Raw genomic sequence first — 19,478 nt, 5'->3', positions numbered from 1 at the left:
TCACAATTTACATAGATGATTTGGAGTTGGGGACCACGGGCAATGTGTCCAAGTTTGCAGATGACACTAAGATGAGTGGTAAAGCGAAAAGTGCAGAGGATACTGGAAGTCTGCAGAGGGATTTGGATAGGTTAAGTGAATGGGCTAGGGTCTGGCAGATGGAATACAATGTTGACAAATGTGAGGTTATCCATTTTGGTAGGAATAACAGCAAACGGGATTATTATTTAAACGATAAAATATTAAAGCATGCCACTGTGCAGAGAGACTTGGGTGTGCTAGTGCATGAGTCACAGAAGGTTGGTTTACAGGTGCAACAGGTGATTAAGAAGGCAAATGGAATTTTGTCCTTCATTGCTAGAGGGATGAAGTTTAAGACTAGGGAGGTTATGTTGCAATTGTATAAGGTGTTAGTGAGGCCACACCTGGAGTATTGTGTTCAGTTTTGGTCTCCTTACTTGAGAAAGGACGTACTGGCACTGGAGGGTGTGCAGAGGAGATTCACTAGGTTAATCCCAGAGCTGAAGGGGTTGGATTATGAGGAGAGGTTGAGTAGACTGGGACTGTACTCGTTGGAATTTAGAAGGATGAGGGGGTGATCTTATAGAAACATTTAAAATTATGAAGGTAATAGATAGGATAGATGTGGGCAGGTTGTTTCCACTGGCGGGTGAAAGCAGAACTAGGGGACATAGCCTCAAAATAAGGGGAAGTAGATTTAGGACTGAGTTTAGGAGGAACTTCTTCACGCAAAGGGTTGTGAATCTATGGAATTCCTTGCCCAGTGAAGCAGTTGAGGCTCCTTCATTACATGTTTTTAAGGTAAAGATAGATAGTTTTTTGAAGAATAAAGGGATTAAGGGTTATGGTGTTCGGGCCGGAAAGTGGAGCTGAGTCCACAAAAGATCAGCCATGATCTCATTGAATGGCGGAGCAGGCTCAAGGGGCCAGATGGCCTACTCCTGCTCCTAGTTCTTATGTTCTTATGTTCGTATGTTATTGGCCATGCTAAATTGCCCCTTAATTGGAAAAAATATTTGGTTAATCTAAATTTAAAGAAAAAAAAAGGAAAAAAAAAAAAAAGGAGAGCAAAGAGGTGATATGAGAAATCTCCAGCTGGTAAAAATAGAGAAAATCTCAAGATATTCAATAAGTATATCAATGGGAAAAGGATAACTAGAGAAAAAGTAAGGCCCATTAGGGACTAATGGGAGAATTTGTGGGTGGAGCCAGAGGACACTGTAGGGTATTAAATGAATATTTCACATCTCAAGAGAATAAGGAGGCAGATATGGAACTTGGGGATAGAGACTATGAGGTTATTGGGAAAGTTGTCCTAGGGAGGGCAAGGTATTGGAGGTATTGGTGAGCTTAAAAGTGGAGAAATTTCCAGGTCTGGATGAATTGTGTTTCAGGATGCTGTGGGAGGTGAGGGAGGAGGTTGCAAGGGCCCTGATTTTTTTCTGGCCATGGAAGAGGTGCCAGAGGACTGGAGAACCGCAAATGTGGTCCCACTATTTTCGAAAGGCTGTCGATATAAGCTGGGGACTACAGACCAGTGAGTCTCTCATCAGTGGTAGGGAAACTAATGGAGGAAACTCTGAAGGAGAGAACCTATCTCCACTTGGAGAGGCCAGGTTTGATCAGGAATAGTCAGCATGGTTTTGTCAGAGGGAGATCATGCCTAATAAATTTGATTGAATTTTCTGAGCTCCTGACTAAGTTTGTAGATGAGGGTGGTGCAGATGATGCAATTTACATGGATTTCAGCAAAGCATTTGACAAGGTCCCACATGGGAGACCTAAAAAGAAGGCAAATACACATCGGATACAGGGGAATTTGATAAGCTGGATTCAAAGCTGGCTGAGCTGTAGGAATCAGAGGGTGATGACAGACGGCTGCTTTAGTGATTGGAAGCCAGTGTCCAGTGGCGTACCACAGGGATCTGTGCCGGGTCCCCTATTTTTGGTCATTTATATAACTGACATAGATGACTATGTGGGGCGTAGGATCACTAAGTTTGTGGATGACACAAAGATTGGCCGGGTGGTTAACGGTGAGGCTGAGAGTCTTGGGTTATAGGAAGATGTAGACGGGATGGTCAAATGGGCAAAAAAGTGGCGGATGGAATTTAATGCTGAAAAGTGTGAGGTGTCACATTTTGGAAGGAGCAATTTGACATGGAAATAATGAATGGCACCGGACTGGGTAATCCTGAGAAACAAAGAGAGCTTGGCGCATTTGTAAATAGATCTCTGACGGCAGAAGGGCAGGTTAATAGGGTGGTGAAAAAGGCATATGGTATACTTGCCTTTAATAATCGTGGCATAGATTACAAAAGCAAGGAGGTCATGTTGGAGTTATATAGAACATTAGTGAGGCCACAGTTGTAGTACTGTATGCAGTTCTGGTCACCACATTATAGGAAGGATGTGATTGCACTAGAGGGTGTCCTGAGGCATTTCACCAGGATATTGCCTGGGATGGAACATTTAAGTTATGAAGAGAGATTGGACAGGCTTGGGTTATTTTCGCTGGAGCAGAGAAGACTGAGGGGTGACCTGATCGAGGTGTACAAGATTATGAGGGGCATGGACAGGGTGGATAGGGTGCAGCTGTTCCTCTTCGTTGAAGGGTCGGTTCCAAGGGGACAACAGTTCAAGGTGAGGGGGTGTGGGTTCAGGGGGGATTTGAGGAAAACCTTTTTTACCCAGAGGGTGGTGAGGATCTGAAACGAAGCTGCCTGGGAGGATGGTCAAGACACGTTGCCTCATATCCTTTAAAATGTATCTGGATGAGCACTTGGCAAGCCTTAACATTCAAGGCTATGGGCCAACCACTGGCAAATGGAATTAGGATTGGTAGATCAGGTGCCTTTCATGCGGCGGTGCAGACTCGATGGGCCGAAGGGCCTTTTCTGCACTGTATTATTCTGTGATTCTGAATCCGGCTATAGGATGGGCAATTGTCAGAATTGAATAGCAGGGCAGGCTCAGTAGGTCTTGGGGTCCATTCCTTCCCCTGTTTCCTATGTTCATTTGTCTTTGCATGAGCATCTCTATTACTTTCATCCCTGGCGTCAAACTATCCCCCCACAACTATGACAACGTGAGCGTTGTGGTGATGGGAGGATGAGTTGTCTCGCCACTCCCCTGAACCCAATTGTGCCTCCCTTGCCTTGTTTCCCTGTCCAGCGGGATAGAAAGACGATAAATTTCAAAATGAATCATTAACTGTCTCAGATGATAAAATTGTCCTTGGGATAGAGGCATTCAAAATTATGATGCAGCCATTCAAGTACTCTTGAGGTCCAGTCACTTTTGCAATGTAGGAAATGCTGTCATCAAGATGCACATATCAAGCTCCCACAGGCAACCTGTGATAAAGACCTGATAATCTGGGGCAGCATGGTGGCACAGTGGTTTGCACTGCTGCCTCACAGTGCCAGGGACCCGTGTTCAATTCCTGTACATCCCAACCAGCCACTGGCAAACCCCCTCACTTTCTGCAAAATAATGTGCAAACTTCCATGTTCACTTGGAAGGGCGGGGCATGGTTTAATACTTCATCCAATAGATGGCAGTGCAGCACTCCATCAGGAATAATAATAATAACCTTTATTATTGTCACAAGTAGGCTTACATTAACACTGCAATGATGTTACTGTGAAAATAACCGAGTCGACACACTCTGACGCTTGTTTGGGCACACAGGAGAATTCAGAATGTCCAATCCACCTCACAAGCACGTCTTTCAGGACTTATGGGAGGAAACTGGAGCACCCGGAGGGAACCCACACAGACAAGGAGAGAACGTGCAGACTTCACACAGACAGTGACCCAAGCTGGGAATCGAACCTGAGTCCCTGGTGCTATGAAGCAACAGTGCTAACCACTGTGCCACAGTGCCACCACTGTACTGGATTGCCAGCCTGGATTTTGTGTTGAAGCTTCTGGAAGGGGACATGAAGCCAAAGCCATCTGAAGTAGATTGTTACCCACTGAACTGCAGTGATGACACCATTATTTTAAAACATTAGTTGCAATAGGCGACCACATAATTCCTCACATTTGCTTCTGTTAGCTGCTTATTCAGTTAGTTAGTTGTAGTTGCACACCTGTTTGGAAGAGGAAAAAGAAATCATGTGCCTTAGAAGATTAAATTTCAGCTATATTAACAGCGCACATCTGTATAAGGTCCAGATGTTACCCAACAGTCTATTGTGAATAGTAGTAATGAAACAGGCAATGCTTCAACTGAGAACTTTACACTGCAAGTGAGATGTGTAACAAAGAGGGTGCATTATAACCGAGAGGCACTAATTAGGGCAGGGTGCTTAACGGGGCGCATGAGTGGAATGGTGAACAGCAGAGAAAGAGGCCCTTCGGCCCATCATGTCAGTTTGGACCATCAAGCATCTTCCTATTCAAGACGCATTTTCCCAGAGGAAACCGGAGCACCCGGAGGAAACCCACACAGACACGACGATAACGTACAAACCCCACACGTACATTCACCTGAGGTCAGAATCGGACCTGGGACCCTGGCACTGTGAGGCAGATGTGCTAACCACTGTGCCGTCCACCTGCGGTGTTTTTCCTGGCAGTACAGCTGCTGAGCAATACAAATGGCCATTGGAAGATCCCACCATAAGCCAAGCTGCCGGAAAACCAGAAAACCCACCATGTGGTTGGGGGGGGGGGGAGCTGGACGTTGGTGGTGGGCAGGGTGGCAAATCTCAGCCCTCGTGTTTAACATGAGTTGAGTGTGCCACAACTGAGTCACGGAGACCCTTGCGAAGAGATTGAGGTGAATCAAATCAGGGGTGGAATTCTCCGACCTGCCTCACCCGCTTTCTGGTGTGGCGCATCCCTGCCGGCAGCTGGATCCTCCATCCAACCAGTCGGTCAATGGGGTTTCCCGTTGAACTGAAAATGAAATGAAATGAAAATCGCTTATCGTCACGAGTAGGCTTCAATGAAGTTACTGTGAAAAGCCCCTAGCCGCCACATTCCGGCGCCTGTTCAGGGAGGCTGGTACGGGATTTGAACCGTGCTACTGGCCTGCCTTGGTCTGCTTTAAAAGCTGGCGATTTAGCCCAGTGTGCTAAACCAGCCCCTATTGTGGGCACCTGTCAGAAAATCTGCGGGTGGGAGTGCGCTGCTGGCGAAGCGGAGGATCCGGACGGAGAATTCACCCCTATATGTTTTGTCACCTCCTTATTCACCATGACTTTGAGTGAAGATCATCAAATGTTAGGGAGAGCACTATCTTGTTCACTCTGAAACAATATCAATTCTCCCAAATCAGCCTCCATGACATTAAAAATGTCAAGTATGAACAGGGAGAGAAAATCACATAAGACCATAAGACCTAGGAGCAGAATTAGGCCACTCGGCCCATCGAGTCTGCTCCACCTTCAATCATGGCTGATATTTTCCCATCCCCATTCTCCAGCCTTCTCCCCATAACCCCTGATCCCCTTATTAATCAAGAACCTATCTATCTTAAAGACACTCAGTGATTTGACCTCCACAGCCTTCTGCGACAAAGAGTTCAACAGATTTACCAGCCTCTGGCTGAAGAAATTACTCCTTATCTCTGTTTTAAAGGATCATCCCTTTAGTCTGTGATGGTGTCCTCTGGTTCTAGTTTTTCCTACAAGTGGAAACATTCTCTCCACGTCCACTCTATCCAGGCCTCGCAGTATCCTGTAAGTTTCAATAAGATCCCCCTTCATCCTTCTAAACTCCAACGAGTACAGGCCCAGAGTCCTTAACTGTTCCTCATACAACTAGCTCTTCATTCCAGGGATCATTCTTGTGCACCTCCTCTGGAGCCTTTCCAAGGCCAGCACATCCTTCCTTAGATACGGGGCCCAAAACTGCTCACAATACTCCAAATAGGGTCTGACCGGAGCCTTATACAGCCTCAGAAGTACATCCCTGCTCTTGTATTCCAGCCCTGTTGACATGAATGCTAACATTGCATTTACCTTCCTAACTGCTGACTGAACCTGCACGTTAATCTTATGAGAATCATGAACAAGGACTCCGAAGTCCCTTTGTGCTTCTGATTTCCTAAGCATTTCCCATTTAGAAAATAGTCAAAGCCTAAATTCCTCTTTCCAAAGTGCATAACCTCACACTTTTCCACATTGTATTTCATTTGCCACTTCATTGCCCACGCTCCTAGCTTGTGCAATTCCTTCTGCAGCCCTCTTGCTTCCTCAATAGTACCTGTCCCTCTACAGATCTCTGTATCATCTGCAAACTTAGCAACAGTGCCTTCAGTTCCTTCTTCCAGATCATTAATGTATATTGTGAAAAGTTGTGGTCCCAGCACAGACCCCTGAGGCACACCACTAGTCACCGGCTGCCATTCTGAAAAAGACCCCTTTATCCCCACTCTCTGCCTTCTGTCAGTCAGCCAATCCTCTATGCATGCCAGGATCTTACCCTTAACACCATGGGCTCGGGCAGCACGGTGGCGCAGTGGGTTAGCCCTGCTGCCTCACAGCGCCGAGGTCCCAGGTTCAATCCCAGCTCTGGGCCACTGTCCGTGTGGAGTTTGCATATTGTCCCTGTGGGTTTCACCCCCACAACCCAAAGATGTGCAGGCGTGGTGGATTGGCCTCTTAATTGGAAAAAATTAGGGAGCAGTGACCACAATATGATAGAATTTACCCTGCAGTTTGAGAGGGAGAAGCTGGAGTCAGATGTAATGGTATCACAAGTAAATAAGGGTAACTACAAAGACATGAGGGAGGAGCTGGCCAGAGTTGCTTGGAAAAGGAGACTAGCAGGAAAGACAGTGGAACAGCAATAGCTTTTTGGGGGTTATTCGGGAGGCACAGGAGAAATTCATCCCAAGGAAGAGGAAACATGCTGAGGGCAGGACAAGGCGTCCATGGTTGACGAGGGAAGTCAAGGACAGCATAAAAGCAAAAGCATACAAAATGGCAAGGGATAGTGGGAAGCCAGAGGATTGGGAATCAATTAAAAACGAGCAGACGACAAGTTTAAAGTTTACAAAAATACCACCATGGGCTCTTAACTTATTTAGCAGTCTCCTATGCGGCACCTTGTCAAAGGCCTTCTGGAAATCAAAATAAATCACGTCCACTGGTTCTTCTTTGTCTAACTTCATTGTTACCTCCTCAAAGCAATCTAACAGATTTTACAAACATGACCTCCCTTTGACAAAGCCGTGCTGACTCAGTCCTATTTTACCCTGCACTTCGCGATCTCATCTTTAGGAACAGACTCTAAAATCTTACCAATGACCGAAGTCAGGCTAACTGGCCTAGAATTTCCCGTCTTCTGCCTCCCTCCCTTCTTAAAACAGCGGTGTGCCATTAGCCACTTTCTACTCCTCTGGGACCCTTCCTGCCTCCAGTGATTCCTGAAAGATCACCACCAATGTCTCCACAATCTCCTCAGTCATCTCTTTTAGGACCCTGGAGTGTAGTCCATCTGGTCCAGGTGACTTATTCACCTTCAGACCTTTCAGTTTCCACAGAACCTTCTCCTTAGTGATGGCCACTGCACTCACCTCTGCCCCCTGGTTTTCCGGGAGCTCTGGCAGCCCACTGGTGTCTTCCAACATGAAGACTGAAGCAAAGTAACTCTTCAGTTCATCTGCCATTTCTTTGTTTCCTATTATTACTTCTCCAGCCATGTTTTCCAGTGGGCCATTGTCTATTTTTGCCTCTTTCTTACCGTTTATATATTGAAAGAAACTCTTTGTATCTCTTTTATATTACTAGCTAACTTGCACTCCTATTTCATCTTCTCTCCCCTTACTGAGGTTTTAGTTGTCCTCTGCTCGTTTTTAAATGATTCCCAATCCTCTGGCTTCCCATTAATCCTTGCCATTTTGTATGCTTTTGCTTTTATGCTGTCCTTGACTTCCCTCATCAACCATGGATGGCTTGTCCTGCCCTTAGCATGTTTCCTCCTCCTTGGGATGAATTTCTGCTGTGCCTCCCGAATAACCCCCAAAAACTCCTGTCTTTGCTGTTCCATTGTCTTCCCTGCTAGTCTCCTTTTCCAAGCATCTCTGGCCAGCTCCTCACTCATGTCATTATAGTTACCCTTATTTAATTGTAATACCGTTACATCTGACTCCAGCTTCTCCCTCTCAAACTGCAGGGTAGATTCTATCATATTCTGGTCACTGCTCCCTAAGGGTTCCTTCACCTGAAGATCCCTAATCAAGTCTGCCTCATTACACATCACCAAATCCAGAATTGCCTGATCCCTAGTGGGCTCTACCACAAGCTGCTCCAAAAAAACACCTCTTAAACATTCCACAAATTCCTTTTCTAGGGATCCACTACCAACCTGATTATCCCAGTCCACGTGCATATTGATCGGCCATGATTATTGTGGTATTGCCTTTTTTACATGCTTTCTCTATCTCCTGATTTATTTTCTGCCTCACATGGTGACTACTGCTCAGGGGCCTGTACGCAACTCCCATCAGGGTTATTTTACCTTTGCGATTCCTCAGCTCTACCCACAGAGATTCTATGCCTTCTGATTCTATATCGCTCCTTGCTATCGATTTAACTTCATTCCTTACTAATCAGCCCATCTGCCTGTCCTTTCGATAGGACACACATCCCCCAGCTCTGATCCCCTTGCAGCCACGTCTCTGTGATGCCCACAACATCGTACCGGCCAAATTCAATGTGCGCAACAAGCTCTTTTACCTTGTTCCGTTTACTGCGTGTATTAAGGTATAATACCCTTCGTCCTGCATTGACCACCTCCCTTCTCACACTTGTCACCTTTTTTGTTCTGCCTGAGGGTGATGTTCTATTATTTTTGTTCTCTATTTCCACTTCAGTTATGACACCTTCTAAGCTAACACGCTGATTCCCACCCCCCTGCCATATTAGTTTAAATTAACATCTCCAAACCTTGCACTCCATCTGAATATTTTTAAAGGGTTTTGTTCTCCCTTGATCTTTCCTATTCCTCTAATTTCTCTCCCTTTCTCCCTCTCTCTCTCTCGATATGCAAGCATGATCACTGACAAGTCTTGTCATTTGACACACAAAGGTTGAGGAGTCCTTCGCAGGTTAATTAAGGTTGAAATGAATATTCAGCATCACTGTTGGGCTGGACTGCAGTTCCAACATTCGGGCACACTTGAATCACGGACAATTAACCATACAGCCGTCTGTGCGGTAACAAAACTGGGATTTGCGAGGGTTGGATTCAGTTTTTGAGAATACCTGTCAAGCTAAGGAATGTACAGGGATCGAGCATTTCCCTGTCTCCAGCACCTAATGTCAGCATCTGTGGAGGAGTCGTTCCGTAATGCTTTCAATAATGTACCTCAAAAGAGCTTCTACACCAGCATTAGATAGCAATATTCATTTTTCACTTTATGCATGCGTAGTGTTTCTGAAATTGATGAATTATTATCAGCGGCAAGAAAATAAAATATTTATGAGCAGTCTCTTAAAGTTGACAGCCAAAGAAGAAAATACAAACTAGCCCAAAATCCCAAACACATTTAAGTTCTTAAAGGTCATTTTTAACAGCCTGATTTTAATTCACTGCAAATGAGCAAACCCTCATCGTACGCAAGGAATATTGTCCTCCCAGGACTGCAAAATGTTAACGATCTGCGCACGAGTTGAAAGGCTTGCCAGAAACAAGCTTTGGAACTGACTGGAATATGGAATCAATAAGACAGAAGTGACTGCAGACAGGCTGCACACTGTATCTCAGGCGACGCCGCCTCCCTCCCCTCGTAGCTCTAACCCCGTGAATCCCGCTCCCATACTTTTTACTTTGGGTGATGAGAAACAGTGATCGCTCCACCACTTTATTCCCTCATGAGGACGAAGGTGCACAGTCACAGGCAACATCACCTCAGCTTAGCCAGCCCGCTCATTCCGCCAGCACAACCAACCATTGCAGACACTACCCGATGCACTTGGGAGGGGCCTGGTCAGGGCCCACCAATCTGCGGGCGGGCTTGTGCCGTGGGGGGGGGGGGGGGGGGGGCACTCCTTCCTTCCGCGCCAGCCCCTGTAGGGCTCCGCCATGGCCGGCGCGGAGAAGATAACCCCCTGCACATGCGGCAGAATACGCCGGTCGGTCTGCGCATGTGCGGAACCACGCCGGCCCTTCGGCGCATGCGCTAACTCGCGCAGTCCCTTCGGCGCCAGCTGGCACGGTGCCAACCACTCCGGACTCCACCGAGCCCCCCAGAAGTGCAGAGAATTCCGCACTTTTGGGGGCTGTTGAATTCAGAGTGGTTCGCACCAGTTTTCCAGCCGGCTTCTGCACTGTAAGGGAGAATCCTGCCCTGCTTCCCCATCCAACACCACATCCCGACATTCCCTACACCACAATTTCTGTCAACCCTGAAGAATAAACCTGCATGCCCTATCTGAGGAGTCAGTACAGACTGGACAGGCTGAATGTCCTCCTTCCATGCTGTATTGTTATATAGTGTCTAATTTTCCTGGTATGATTGGAAGAACAAACTAAGCAATGCAGTCATAATTCTGAACCCGGAGCAGGACGGGCAGCACGGTGGCATTGTGGATAGCACAATTGCTTCACAACTCCAGGGTCCCAGGTTCGATTTCGGCTTGTGTCACTGTCTGTGCGGAGTCTACATGTCCTCCCCTTGTGTGCGTGGGTTTCCTCCGGGTGCTCCGGTTTCCTCCCACAGTCCAAAGATGTGCAGGTTAGGTGGATTGGCCATGATAAATTGCCCTTAGTGTCCAAAATTGCCCTTAGTGTTGGGTGGGGTTACTGGGATATGGGGATAGGGTGGAGGTGTAGGGTGCTCTTTCCAGGAGCCGGTGCATACTTCATGGGCTGAATGGCCTCCTTCTGCACTGTAAATTCTATGATTCTGGGAGTGGGCCCCTCAGGCCTGCTCTGCCATTCAGATAGCTATGCACATCATAACTAGTCAGAAGCTCAGAAGTCTTGTGGCGCGTAACTCGCCTCCTATCTCCTCAAAGCCTGCTCACCATCGACAAGGCAGGCTTTGAGGAGATGAATGCAGCTCCAACAACACTCACGAAGCTCGACACCATTCAGGATGAAACAGTCCATTTGATTGGCATCCCACCCACAAACACTCACTCCCTTCACCTACTGACACACAGTAGCAGCCGGATGTACCATCTACTTGCGGCACTGCAGCAGCTCACAAAGACTCTTTAGATAGAACCTCCCAAACAGTACCAGGGGCTGGTTTAGCACTGTGGGCTAAACAGCTGGCTTGTAATGCAGAACAAGGCCAGCAGCACGGGTTCAATTCCTGTACCGGCCTCCCCGAGCAGGTGCCGGAATGTGGTGACTAAGGGCTTTTCACAGTAACTTAATTGAAGCCTACTTGTGACAATGTGATTATTATTATCATCTCAAAGGACAAGAGCAGCAGATACCTGGGAGTGCCACCAACTCGAAGCTCCCCTCCAAGTCACTCACCACCCTGACTTGGGAATATTCGTTTCTTCACGGTCGCTGGATCAAATCCTGGAATTCTCTAACAGCACTGTAGGTGTACCTACACCACAGGGACTGCAGTGGTTCAAGAAGGCAGCTCACTGCCAACTTCTGAAGAGCAATTAGAAGTGGGCAATAAATGCTGGCCTAACCAGAGACGCCTACACTCTGCAAAATAGTTTTATTAAAATTTCAGAATACAGAAATTCAGCATCGACAATGCCAAGTGTGAAGGAGTTAAATCTATGCTTTCTGTGCACCTCTTAGTTCTAGAATTTGTGGTGATTTTAAGCAGCATTTAGTCAGTAAGGTTAAGGGACTTTGAAGTTGACCATTTGGCATCTTGGGCCTTTTGAAATTGACCTCACCATATGTGTTTAGCTGCATCTTTGTAAAGTTATGAATTATAAGATCGCTAGTGCCTGACAGCATTCGCAAGTTCAATGCAAATAAACCCCATGTAGACCAATTAGGAGTGAATTCGGAGCTCACTCCCTTAGGCCTTAGGCCTAAAAACTTAGAAATGCAGTTGTGCTTGAGGATGGCCCTGTGGTAAAGGTAGGCCTTTTAATGTTGATTATAATTTTGAAGCTTTAGTCCCACCTCTGCAAATCCTTGAAATATTTGATGACTTTTACATCGCCGTTCCCAATTTTCCAGGCTTAATCAGGTATTCACCAAACAGTGGGCCTGAGACAATTTGTCTCAATTACCAGACAGTTCAGTGGCTGTTTTCAATTAACTCTAGGTTGTTAAATCCTGTGGCTTTCACTCCAGCTATCAATGGATTTAATTTACTGTTATCCAGTAGCAAGTGAAGGTAATTTATGACCAACTGATTTTAAAGTGAGTGAGTGATTTTTGAATTGCTTTATCATTAATGGAACACATAACTGCAATACTACATAAACGATTAACAAACGGTTTGAAATATTGCAGGATGAAGGAAGTGAGTTTTGCTTTGTAGTAAGAGTGTATGCAAGGAAATATTGCATTCCATTCACTCCCTTCCCTGCGCAGTGTCAGCAGTGTCTACAAGATGCTCTGCATCAACACGCCAAGCTGCCTTTGTCAGAGCCTGACAAACTCGCAATCTCTACCACTTATATAGACAAGGGCAGCGGGTGCATAGGAGCACCACAAGCAGGATTTTCACCCCCGATGGGGGTCAGTAAAAACGTTGGTGGGAGCAAATCTTTGTGTCTTTTTGCTGGCCCACTCCTAACCCTGCACCATTTTCCAAATTATGATATGGGAATGGCAGGGCTATCCGCCTGCAAGGCCTATTATCAGAGGCTGACCCGAATTTTCCTGTTGGCCTTCATGCGCTTCAATTCATCAGGGTCGAACCAGCTGCCTCCGGGAGGCGTCCCTGGCCATGGGACTAGTTCTCCAGGCAGGCTAAGGGGCCTACCCCACCTGCCTGATCACACTTGGGGGTGTTCTCCAGCTGGATAGAGCACTTGCCTCCCCACCGCTGTCTGCGGCCACAGTTCCGCCTCCATCTCTTGACAGTGCTTTGCCCCCAATGGGGGGCCCCCTCGCATGCGGACTGGAAATCTTTGCTGCATGACCTTAATAGACCTTTATATTGGCCAGAATGGCCGCCCCTATTCTTCAAGATGGGCAGTTGTCAACCCCTCTCAATCCTCTGGAGCACAAATAGCCGGGAGATGGGACCTTGTTGGTGACTGGCACTCTGGCCTGTCCACCTCAGATCTTGCCTCTGTGACCATTTAAAAATCATTTTAGATCAATAAGCTTTCATCGGAGCAACCATTGACAACAGCACTTCTACCTCACTGCACATTGAGAGGCCTTGCTGTCAAGAAGAATTATCTTTGTACGTGAGCGTCAGATTGGCTCAGTGGCAGAACGTTTGCCAGTATGTTGAGAATGTTGTGGATACAGTGGACACTTGTTGGCCGGAGCAAACTGCAGGCTTGCAGGGCAGTGCAGCACCGACAGAAACTCTCATTGTCGGAAAGCACGGGCACGATTTAATGGAAATGAAACAGAGTGCAGTGTTGAGCGCATTTGGCCAGGTGTTTGCCAGCACCAGCAGTGCCGAGAATAGCCGGTTATTTAAACAGGACCTCTGTTTCATTTTGGGGCCTAGGCGAGGAACTCACCACTGACACCACACTCAGTCCCATTTCCTCCATGAATGAGCTCTGCTCTCCAGTGCAGGAAGAGATCCAGGTGCCATTTTTAAATGGCAGCCTGATCTTGTCCCCCCACCATGGCCTCTGGACCCCCCCCCCCCCCCTCAACGTACCTATAAGGGGCCATCATGCCCCACCTCTCCCGCAATCTCACCTCATAAGGGTAGGGCTTCCTCCAGCTTGATCCTCAGCATGGGCGAAATGCCACCCAGACATTTGGCATTGCCAGCCAGGAAGTGCCCTTGCCAGTGTGCCCAGGTGACAGCAGTGGTACCAGCATACGACCATGCCCAACCCTCTCCCTCTCTTGAACCAACACTTGCTCAGGGTCTCCAAGGCACAAGGGTTAGATCCCGCGCCTTACATAACTCTGGAAAGAGCATATTTATTTGGGTCCAGCCCATGGTGTATGGGATCCAGATTGCGACATCTCGCGAGTTCCCGTTAGGTCTTGTGAGGCATAGCGAGTCGGGTAAATCTTGCAGGCCCAGGCGCATCCTGAGCTGGCCACGAGATTTCGACTCCCGCACCTTCCCCGCACCAATTTCTCAAATTGAGATGTCAATCTGAGGCCCTGTTCACTTTCAATGTTGAGCATGAGCCAGGAACTTCTCTTTGTGTCCTGATTAACATATAACCCCATAAACTCAAAATTTCAGCCTTGTTTACTTGCAAAACACAAATTATTACACATCTAAAGCCATTAATTAGTGGCTGAAGAACTTCGGGGAGTCCTGAAGATGTGAAAGTTACAGCAAGTTCGAGAGTAGAAGACTTAAACCAGGGAAGCCATATCCCGGAATGATATTGTTCCTTGAACAGACTGTGAGATCAGCTGACAGATTTGAAGATCCTGTTTCCGTTTCTATCAAAGAGTTTGCTGCCTTTCATTAATAAGATCAAGTAACATGAAGAGCTAGTTTTCAGAAATAATGGACTGTGTGAAGTTATTCCAGCAATCACATAAGATATATGAATAGAAAATAATGATTTATTTTTATTTGGAAGTAGTTCTGCCTGAATTTAATGACTGTCAGTTTGGTCCGGTGCTTATTCCAGTCCTTGTCACAAGCACCTATTTCACAAGTCAGCGTCTTGTTCCAATTTGGCAAGTGAAGAATGGTGGTGCATGTGCCTCTTCCACTGATTTACACACACAGCTCTGAAACAGGCCATTCGGCCCAATTGGTCCATGCTGATGATGAGATGAGCCCCCTCCTACCCTACTTCAACTAATTCTTTCAGCATAAACTTCTATCCCTCTCGCCCACGTGTACTCATCCAGCTTCCCCTTAATATAATAATGCTGGTCACCTTAACCGCTTCACATTAAGAAGTTTCACCTTCTCTCTGCTCCTTGAGCAAAAAGGCTTCTCCGAAATTGGATTTACTCGTGATATATTTTATTGGTGCCCCTGGTTGTGGATGCCCTTACAAGTGGAAACATTCTCAGAACAATTTCCATTTCAAACCCCATCATGATTTCAAAGCACCCTGAGTCATCCCTTCAGGTGTTTAAACACCTCCATTTGCATTCACTTTGTCTTTCTGTCCACGACATCTTTGTCGATCTCCAGCTATCACTGGTCCTCTATCTAGCCCACTATCCCCCACTGCAGTACAAATCTGACCTTATTTCCAGTTCATTGATTGATTGATTTTTGTTTATTGTCACATGTACCGAGGTACAGTGAAAAGTATTTTTCTGTGAGCAGCTTAATAGATCATTAAGTACATGAAAAGAAAATACATAATAGGCCAACACAAGGTACACAATGTAACTACATAGACACTGGCATCGGGTGAAGCAGACAGGGATGTAGTGTTAATGAGGTCAGTCCATAAGAGGGTCATTCAGGAGTCTGGTAACAGCGGGGAAGAAGTTATTTTTGAGTCTGTTCGTTAGTGTTCTCAGACTTTTAAAATCTCCTGCCCGATGGAAGAAGTTGGAAGAGTGAGTAAGCCAGGTGGGAGGGGTCTTTGATTATGCTGCCCACTTTCCCCAGGCAGCGGGAGGAGTAGATGGAGTCAATGGATGGGAGGCAGGTTTGTGTGATGGACTGGGCGGTGTTCACGACTCTCTGAAGTTTCTTGAGGTCTTGGGCCAAGCAGTTACCATGCAGGCTATGATGCAGCCAGATAGGATGCTTTCTATGGTGCATCTGTAAAAAAGTTGGTAAGAGTCAGTGTGGACATGCCGAATTTCCTTAGTTTCCTGAGGAAGTAAAAGCGTTGTTGTGCTTTCTTGGTGGTAGCATCGACGAGGGTGGACAAGGACAGATTTTTGAAGATTTGTACCTCTGGGAATTTAAGCTGCTCACCATCTCCACCTCAGCCCCGTTGATTCTGACAGGAGTGTGTACAGTACTTTGCTTCCTAAAGTCAATGACTAGCTCTTTAGTTTTGTTGGCATTGAGGGATAGATTGTTGTCGCTGGACAACACCACTAGGTTCTCTATCTCCCTCCTGTATTCTGACTCGTCGTTATTCGAGTTCTCCCCAGCTTTGACAAAGAGTCACCCAGACTCAAAACGTTAGCTCCCTTCTCTCTCCACAGATACTGTCAGACCTGCTGAGATTGCCCGTATGTTCTGTTTTTATTTCAGATTTCAACGTTCTCAGTAATTTGCTTTTACCTTCAGGTCTTCTGTTTTCCAGGGAAAAGCACGTTCAACCGTTACTGCTAGTTGCGCGCTTTCAGTTCTTGCATCACCCCTCTTAATTTATAGTGGAAAGAGAGTTGGGTGCTGTCATTGGAGGATTGTTCCAGAGTCCTGACCTTTGACCCTCTCGCATTTGGACCTCTCTTCAGGTCAGCACAAGATCCGCTTTATCCCGGGAATGGTCGGGCCAATCCTGGAAATGACGCTTGTCCCAGAGGTGGAGCTTCGCAAGTCTACAATCCCCATCTTCTTCGACATGATGCACTGTGAGTTCCAGTACAAGGGGAACTTCAGAACGGTAAGTATCTCCTAGTTTACATTAACTGTGAAAACCGTCGACCAAAGGGGAAATGAGGAGAGTACTTTTCCTTAAGATGTAAGTTCTGGTGATACACTTTGGTAGGAAGAACATGGGGAGACAATATAAAACTAGGGGTAGAATTCTTAAGGTGTCGGAGAAGCAGTGGGACCTGGATGTATATGTGCATAGATTAATAAATGTGGCAGGGTAGAAGAAGATATGAGTTATTTAAGCATATAGTGCTCTGGGCTTTATTAATTATTAAGGGGCACAGAGTCCAAGAGTAAGAAGGTTATACTGAACTTACACAAGACACTTGAGAGACCTTAGCTGGAATATTGTGCAGAATCTTACCAAAAATTGGAAAAGTCTCAGTGCCGGCGAGAAGAATGGTATGAATGCCGCCGACCGTGTTAGTGGGATTTCTCACGGAATTCTGAGTCTCTTTGCCAAAACAAAGTGAGTGGGCATGGTATACCATCCCTCAGGCCGGAAACAGGTGGGGGCGCCATCTTACGAGTGCTTCCCGACCAGCGCTTCAGGCTAATGGACCCCAGCCCACATCACGGAGGTCTCACGAGCTCTACCCAAAACCCCACCCACCCCCGCCAACATTCATCAGGGGCAAACAACCCCCCCCACTGAAATTCATCATCTGCACGCTGCCCCCAATATCCGCTCAACCCCCTGCCCACCAGACATATACTCATCACCCCCCCCTTCCCACCCATGGAGCTCCTGCTAGGGTTCACCCCTCGCATTACCCCCGGCACAGGTTGACATTGCCAAATTAGCAATGGAATCCTGGCAGTGCCAATTTATGCCAGGGCCACTGCCTGGGCTCTTCCAGGCATACGTCAAACCCCCTTCCCCGGCCGTCGACCGGTGGATATTCGATGAAGGGGGGGTTCGCTAATGACATGCTAGTATATTAAAATGAGTTTCCCTGGCTCCCACGCTGTGGTTTGCACTAATCCACGGCGGAGGTTCAGTGTGAAAATTGAAGAGCCCAATCAAGTTTTGAGCCCGGGCCGAGAGTACGCACCTAAAATTGCCGCTCATAGACATAGAAGGAGGCCATTCTGCCCATCGAGTCTGCACCAGCCCTTGGAAAGAGCACCCTATCTAAGCCCACACCTCCACCCTATCCCCGTAACCCCACCTAATCTTATGTTTGGACACTAAGGGCAATTTATCATGGCCAATCCACCTAACCCACACACCTTTGGACTGTGGGAGGAATCCAGAGCACCCGGAGAAAACCCACGCAGACATGGGGAGAACATGCAGATTCCACACAGACAGTGATCGAAGCTGGGAATCGAACCTGGGACTCTGGATCTGTGAAGCAACTGTGCTAACCACTGTGCTGCCATGCACTGTTCGGTGTGCCACACTATCGGAAGGATATGAACGCATTGGAGGGAGTGCAGAAATGGTTCCAGTGATGAGAAACCTCAGCAGTGAGGATGGATTGGAGAGGTTGTGACTGTTCTCCTTGGAGAGAAGAAGGCTAACAGGAGATTTGGTCGAGGTTTTCAAAATCACAAGGGGTCTGGAAACAGTAGACAGGGAGAAACTGTTCCCGTTCGTAAAAGGATCAACAATAAGAGGTGACAAATTTCAAGTGATTTGCAAAAGAAGCAAATACGATGTGAGAAAATAACATTTTCACACGAGTGGTTGAGGTCTGGAATGTGCTGCTTGGAAGTGTAGTGGAGGCAGGTTCAATCGAGGCATTCAAGAGAGATTTAGATTATTACTTGGAAGAGAAACATTGTGCAGGGATACGGGGAAAGGACAGGGGAATGGCACTAAGCCATGATGCTCAATCAGAGAGTCGGTGGCAATAGCTTCCTTCTGAGCCATAACAATTCTGTGATTCTGCGATTTCACACAAAATGGTTTCCCAAAAGAACAACAGGTTGCAAAAACAGCCGGAACAGAAAGTACCGGAAAGACACAGACGAGCAGTCGGCATGTTTGTTGAGAGATTGGATGAGTTTATGATCAGGGTATGGAGATTTCCTCAGAGCGGTTAGCCTATTGTGAAAGAACCCTAGATATCAGGGCAGTGGAGGGACGAGGCCTCAGGCACTAGAAAGCACAAATGTGTCCCTTTTCTGCTGCACTTTTATATTCCTCTTCACAGTTTCCTAACATTCTCAAATGTGACATGGCCATATATCAGCACAGGCTGCGACACACAAGACATTTGGCTACTGCATCAGCAGTCGATAAATCTTATTCAGTAATAATGAACAGAAGCAGCTCTTCGCAAACACTGGTTTGGCAAAAAAAAATAAAAAATTGGTGCAAAAGAAATGCTAATCAACTCATTCGCTTCAAACCAGACTGGAAGAAAGGCCAAATCAATTGGCTCAGCACAGAATGGCTACCTTCATGAAATGTAATTGGAGAGTCTCTGCCACTTGTGCAACCACTGGGAGGATGGACGGGGGAAACTAAACGTCTCTTTTGCTCTGCTCCAAATCCTGGCATTGCTCCCTGGTTTGTACCTTTCAGCTCTGTTCTTAGTCGACTTGGCATGAATGCTGTCTCTGTTCGGTCCTGATTAGCTATCATGTTGGCAGATTTACTGAGCAGGACCACACGTTGGCTAGTAAGTGAAGAAAATGTATTCCTGGAAGAGGTTTTTGCATTACACCCAGGTGTAATGAGATCTGTTCTTCTCCGTTTGTCACTAAAATGCACTGAACGCACACAGCATGTGTTTTTTTTTATGGTAGTCATGGAGGAGTGTGGAAATGAGAGTCAAAAAAGGCTTATTCCCAACCCTTGGTTTGAGGAAGGTACATACAAGCAACAGTTCAAGTCCCAGCCAGGATTGTTCTAGTA

The 19,478-nt window shown here is 46.7% G+C and overlaps 1 protein-coding gene across 1 annotated transcript in view; it reads left to right on the top strand.

The window, feature by feature from the left end:
* Nucleotides 1-19,478, top strand: part of LOC119963845 (dedicator of cytokinesis protein 2-like) — a 1,353,280-nt gene that overhangs the window by 1,088,768 nt on the left and 245,034 nt on the right. The window contains 1 exon segment of the mRNA XM_038793193.1: nucleotides 16,468-16,616. Within this exon segment, the coding sequence (XP_038649121.1) occupies nucleotides 16,468-16,616 (149 nt within the window).

The sequence above is a fragment of the Scyliorhinus canicula genome, chromosome 3, assembly GCF_902713615.1.
Source record: "Scyliorhinus canicula chromosome 3, sScyCan1.1, whole genome shotgun sequence".
Classification (NCBI taxonomy): Eukaryota; Metazoa; Chordata; class Chondrichthyes; order Carcharhiniformes; family Scyliorhinidae; genus Scyliorhinus; species Scyliorhinus canicula.
This window is presented reverse-complemented; position numbering and strand designations above follow the sequence as displayed.